Source organism: Trachymyrmex cornetzi, unplaced genomic scaffold (genome assembly GCF_001594075.2).
Source record: "Trachymyrmex cornetzi isolate Tcor2-1 unplaced genomic scaffold, Tcor1.1 scaffold579, whole genome shotgun sequence".
NCBI lineage: Eukaryota > Metazoa > Arthropoda > Insecta > Hymenoptera > Formicidae > Trachymyrmex > Trachymyrmex cornetzi.
The window spans coordinates 702,186-708,725 of NW_017299892.1; the positions used below are offsets into that span (position 1 = coordinate 702,186).

General features: G+C 43.8%; 1 protein-coding gene across 1 annotated transcript in view; it reads left to right on the forward strand.

The window, feature by feature from the left end:
* Window positions 1-1,018: 1,018 nt before the first annotated feature.
* Window positions 1,019-6,540, forward strand: part of Cph (BCL11 transcription factor chronophage) — a 34,022-nt gene continuing 28,500 nt past the window's right edge. Inside the window, exon 1 of the mRNA XM_018515495.1 lies at window positions 1,019-1,657. Coding sequence (XP_018370997.1) covers window positions 1,621-1,657 — 37 coding nt within the window. The 5' untranslated portion in view covers window positions 1,019-1,620. The remainder of the gene's footprint in view (window positions 1,658-6,540) is intronic.

A 6,540-nucleotide genomic window follows, 5' to 3' on the forward strand; every position in this document is an offset into this window, starting at 1 on the left:
GGGGGAGAGAGCGAGAGAGAGAGGAAGCGCGTTACCCCCACCACGGGGGGTGAAAACTACCCCGAGAGCGCGTGGGGTGTCCGGCCTCGGCGCCGAGACGAACCGAGCGCGTCCGAAGCGAGCGCAGTGCCCGACACACACCAGGTCCCGTACGGCACACGACTAGAGGCGCGCACAGTCCGGCACAGTCCACTCGGCGATACGACCCATGCTGGACCGTCGTCGCTCTGGTCCACGCCGGCATCAGGCATCCAGCACCCGCGCCGTCGCCACCAGGCCGCTGCACCAGACAGCCACACCAGCCCGCCGAGGTCGTACGTCAACGAGGACGCGGTATCGTCGCACGTCGACGTCAACGTCGACGTCACGTCACCGTGATCGCGCGTGGTCCAGGGACCGCGGGTGCACCGCGCCGATTGCCGGCAATTAAAAATATCAAAGAAAAAACAAAACGAAGCTAGAAGAGAGGAGAGAGAGAGAGAGAGAGAGAGACGTCAAAAGGATTCGAGGATACCACCGGACGACGAGATCGTCTGGGAACTTCGGTTCATCGAACTCGTGCAAAACATCGCGTCGCGACTCTGCGGGACACTCGCGACGCGACGCTTTCGGATTTGTTTATATTTTCCTTCTTTTTTTTTTCTTCTATTCTTCACTTCGATATACCGCGTATCGGCGAGGTACGAAGGTGACGACGGTAGTGAGTCCAACAGTCAACGTACAGAAGCAATTCCGGATAAATTCGTTGTGCGAGGAAACGACTGCGAACTCTGTTGATCACGGGGCGACGAACATCACGTTTTTTGGTGCGAGCGAACTGTCTGCGATCGTGCCGCGTGTCATCGGTTTCGCAGGTGCCACGAGGAAATTGGTCAGTGGCGGCGAGTCAACGTACAGAACTACTGTCCATCGCAAAAGTGCCCACACCACCGTTCCCGCCGGCCGAGCACGTAAACGTCGCCATCCCGCACCTGTGCACGCTGATCGTTCCGGTCAGTTAGTCACTCGGTCAGCTTGGTACTGATACTATCGTTCGCGGAGTCACGGTGTCATATATGTCGCGTGTATTTATCGCGGTAGTGAACGCGATACAGTCGCAAAAAGATGCGACCAATGAGGAACATGAGGACCGATATTAGTTGACGAAGAAGTGTCGAGGTTGCGGTGTATGATCAGGTGTGCGAAATCGTATCGGATATAATATAAAGCGTGAGAGAGCGCGATTCGCGATAAAAAGAACTGGACACGGCGTGTCCCTAGAAAACAAGAAGGACAGTGAGGACAGTGTTTCGATATCCCGGGAAAAATCGGATGGACCCTCTCGCGGAGGGCGAAAACACGCGGTGGAGGTGAGAGGGAGGAGGGCGGAAGCGTGACGACGGCCGAAATCGGGATCGGGTCCATTGTCCTGTTGGTCTGCCACCGACGTGCGCTTGTCGCTTCCTCCTTTCTCATCTCGTCTCCGCGGATGTGATTCAGGAGATCGGAAGGTAACAACTGGCTCTTGGTCCCAACGACAACTGCAACTGCAACCCCTTTCCGTCCTGGACTCCCGGAGCTGAGGCTCGTTCTTTAAGAGACAGTGTTACGCGACGAGAGTCGAAGATCGCGAACGCCACCATGAGGATCAAAATGCCCGCGGTCAGGATCGCGCAAGGTGAGTGACGACAACAAAAAATTCCATTTCCACGAAATGTCACGCTTGTCCGATGTTAACGCGAACTCTTTCTTTCGTGTTTACATGCCGCTGTAATTTTTGGCAAGAATGCTAAAGGATGATAACACGCTCGATACCACTTGGTCACTTGGCGTGAATCACGTCGGATCGAATTGACACGAAAGCCAAATATTCGTGGCGAAATGGTCACGCCGCGACGGTGCGAAAACACGCGATTAGACACACGCTAAATGCATGATGTTTGTCTCGTTTTGTGAAGACAATGCGCTCAAAATCATGTGTATCATGTTTACGAGCGTATTTATCGTGCCACGCGGTTGGAGCAAAGAAACAATGAAGTTATTAAAATCGTTACTAAAAAAAAAACTCGCTATATTTTGATTCTATATATACCGCTTCATCATTTACTTGTACAAGTTGTATAATACTTCCAATACTTGAGTACGATTAGATTAGAGTTGATAATGCATCCTATTATGATGTGATTAGATTAAAAATGACATAACTCCTGTTAGTAAGTACTTGTCGATCCATTGTTTCGGAACAAACTTATGAATGTTTTCGATTAGGATCGATAAATGTTTAAAAAAATAAATAGTCAGATTAATTTCATCACAGTGTCAATTAAGTTTATATATAATTTAAGTGTATATTTATAGGTCCTCATAAAAAAATTAAAACTGGTAAGAAATTAAGAATCAAAGGAAGAAAATAAAAAAAGTTAATATAGCTATATTAACAGAAAAGAAAACAGTAGTTCCTAGAAAATCATAAGAATGAGCCTTCAAATTCCAACTAATCATACGAATGCCAAAACACAAATATTGTTGTTTTGTCCGAAAAGATTTCCTTTCAACAGAAGTTTAATAAACAAATATATTTTTCGTAAGTTAGTATTTTTCATTCTGTTTTAGATTTTTGTTTTGTATTATATTGTATATATACTAAATTTTTAATACTAGTAAGAAAATAGGCTAGAAATAGTAAAATAAATTCTTTTTCGTTTAAATCGCAAAATATTTCCTATTTTTCGTTACGATATTCTGCATTCTTCTCAGAAATTTTCAATATTAATTCTTTGTATCAATATGCATTAAGACATTGTTAATCAAGAGCAAAATTACTTGCGGATCTACTCGATTATGTCGACGTAACTCGTTTTAAGTTTTCTTCGAGAGCAAATCAAAAGTAATCTCTCTGCTAGTTGTTAATCGCCGCCGACAAATCCGTGCCATTTGTAACGAGAAACTCGGTGCTCATCGGCGGCAAATCCTTCCACGACGATCCGTGATCGAATCGTCGTAAATCGTTTTCAATCGAGTCACGCAAGTCCAGCACGCTCTACTTCGATCCTAATCATTTTATGATCCGTTTCGATTCACTGACGTTATGCATCGTCGGTGTCTATGTCATAGTATAATAAAAATAAAGCGAGATGGAAGGGCAAACTTTAAAATCAGATTCTCTTCTTGGTGGCGATTAATTTCTTGGCAAGCAATGCTTTCTGGAGAAAAGAATTTAATGCGGCAGTCATAATACAAGTCTTCCGCATCGAGTCGGTATCCTGGTCGTGATCCGGTAATTAACTCCGTCTTCTCGGAAAAAGCACCCGAGCCTCGATGAAGAAGGCAACCTGTCGATGAGGTAAGCGCGCGGCCGTTCCTCGTGGTGTGGTGCAACGAAAAAAAGTGAAAAGGATCGGCGGTCGCGTGGCTGACGACGGAGGGAAGGTAAAAAAGCTACGAAAAGCGCGAGAAAGTTAAGTACAAGAGAAAAGAGGGGAGAGGGAGAGAGAGAGAGAGAGAGAGAAGGATGAGGTACAAGGAGAAAGAGAAAGTGTGTGTGTGAGTGAATGAACTAGAGGGAGAGAAGAAGAGGTCGAACGAGAGCGAAAGAGGGAAAAGAGGGATGGAAGGCCAACGTCTTCGGGTAACTCGTCGTCGGCTGAATTTTTAATTAGTTCGCGACAGCCCCCACCAGGCGAGGAGAGTGGAGGCGACGAAGGTGGTGGAGAAGGAGTCGGAGAGAAGCAGGAGATAGAGGTGGAGGAGGAGGAGGAGGAGGAGAAGGTGATGGTAGAAGGCGCGGGGTGGGCTAGAAAGGGCGGCATTGTCATGCGCGCGTTTTTCACAGACTTTTCCACCCCCGCGGCTGCTACCCCCCGTTGGTAACACCCGCCCCCGCGACGCCCGCGAGGCACCCCCTCGCCTTCATGGAACGGCGGCGACGCCGGCGACGGCGGCGGCGGCGGCTCCGTTTTCTTAATTACAACTGCGATATTCTTTAGTTCGCGCGATGACGCCGCCGCGAAAAGATACCGGAATATTTCTGCGGCACACCGATTATCCCCTTGCGCCCCGATTACTTTTATTGGTTGACCTTCGTCACAGGGTAGCGTAGCGATCGATAGATCAATGGGCCATGTCGATTCGCGAGTGACGACGAACGAAGTAACGCCATGGGTTTCTAAGACGGTGAGGTCCGATAATAGCACGCGATCGATCGTCGCGATTAGGAGGAGGAAGATGACGATATCGCAATGAACAAGATCGCGAATTCGCGAGTTGGCGTATCCGCCATCCGGAAGCAAAATTCACGGACAGTGTCAGTGTCGAGAGATCTCTTGAAATCAAATCGATAATTCTTTTTTATAACATATGGGCCGAAATCAGGATCGATTTTTCTTTATTTCCAACTGATTTTCATGTCAAGAACACGATGCCAAGAAAGAATCATTCTTTCCGCGATAACTGAGAAAGTCCTGTTTACTTCTCGGCCAACTACCTGACGGCTGACGACTAAGTGACGGCCTCGTGAACGTAGATGCGACAATGATGATGGATGTGCTTCGTTTCACCTCATCATTCTATCATATCTTATTTGATATCGATGAATCGATGATGGCGCGAACGATATCACCTATCGTCCGCGTTAAGGTGAGTTCCCGCCGGCGTTAAGTGAGACCTCGTTTCGTTTTTTTATAATTTCAAATCGCGAATGGATCGATCGACTAGCAGAAAAAGAGTTTTCAGAGTACATGAAGATTCAATTATATAATAATTAAAGGAAATGTTGTAGGAAACTTTGCGGCCCTTGGGCGAATTATCGCGTTTTTAAGTTTTTAGCCTTCAAATTCGCGTTCGCAAATGCAGGATATTATCCTCTTCCACAAAATGATGCATTTATTGCGTGCTTGCAGCTTGATTACCCGCTTTCCCGTATTCCCTCCGACATGCGTATCATATGTAGATAGGCGGCGGTAAATAGATCGCGTATTTACTCGCATATATCGAACGGCAAGTATCATATCCTATCATACAATCATTTTCCCATAATGATGCACCGTGCAAAAGAGATGTGCGTTATATACGAGTTATCTCTTGTCACCCGACATTCGCGAATTGTTGAGTTAACGGCGACCGTCGCAGAGGAACGTCGTTGAACGTTTCAAAAGGAAAATGTAGCGCAAGTTGTCGAAAAATGGAATATAAAATTAATAAGATATGAAAATATGGAATATAAAATTAATAAGATGATTGAGAATAAAATTCATTAATGTATTATAAAAGACTAATTTGGCTTGCAAGTGTAATTAACTTTCTATTATAGATATAGGTCATTTGGATCCGAAGCGAAAATTTTAAACGGTTGGTACAATCTGTATGATTAATACTATAAGGTTCGTAATTGTAGGTAACAAAACGTTAAATCTTCTTCTATCAATTACCGTAAAGCGAAAGTACACTTGCAGTCTGTACTTCAAATAAGATGCTTTAGAATTTAAATAATTTTCATATTAGTTGATTAAACATAGAATAGTTGATATAAAGATTCTCTTAATATATATATTAAACTTATTAAACTTCAGTTATTTAATTTCAAGAACATTATGAAAAATATATTTGCTTATGCATTGCTGATAGCAGAAACTTTCACGAATACTTTATATATCGTGTCCTATGATAATAATGTACAAGCTTATCATTATATTTGTATATGCATTTCTTAAACAGCGGCATTAAGATATCAGACATATTTTCCGAAATAAGAAATTTTAAATCACTACCGACGGTAATGATTTAAAATTCAAGGTAATGTTAAGACCATAATTTTACCGCAAGTCTTTCGCAAATCTGGATAACAAGACATGGAAATTCTGAACAACAAGATTACAATCTAATGCTGTAAATCACTCGCCGCTTGCGTTTTGTTTTTGACTACGTGTGATAACCACGTAATGTTCTAGTCAATAGAGTCTGCAGTAGGTATCGCAACAACGCAATAAGCCTTCAAGTGTTAGAAGCCGAATGATTAATTAACTGTCCAGCCCGCATTGTCATTCATTGTCGAAAGTTTCTTGAACTAGCCACACGCATTGTCTATGCGCGTTTGCGGTTTGTCATGAATGACGATCATCGCGCAATCATTTCTAATTACTTTCGCAGAGTAGCGTTAATATTTTTCGAAGTAATTTTCTTCCGAACCGAAGTATTAATTATCTTTCAGAGAAATTTGCAAAATTTAAATCAGTTCATTGTATTTACCGTCAGGCATAAATCATTATAAAAAAAAAATGTAATTATTACAAAAATAATTATCCAGAAAATGTGGACGACTACATATCTACAATGTTCAGTTCATTGATACGCAGAAGTAATTCGAGAAAGCATGAAAATTAATTATGTTAATTTAGAGCAAAGCTCTTCTGTTGATAGGCAAACGCAACGCGGCAAAGGTTAATAAGCGCGCAATTACACCCGCTGACCCGCGAGAAGGGTTTCTTGCTCGCCCTGTATCTAGTCTCGAGGTACTCCCAAGGATGTTATTTAGCAAATAGAGCGCTAAAGCTTTACCCCCCCCCC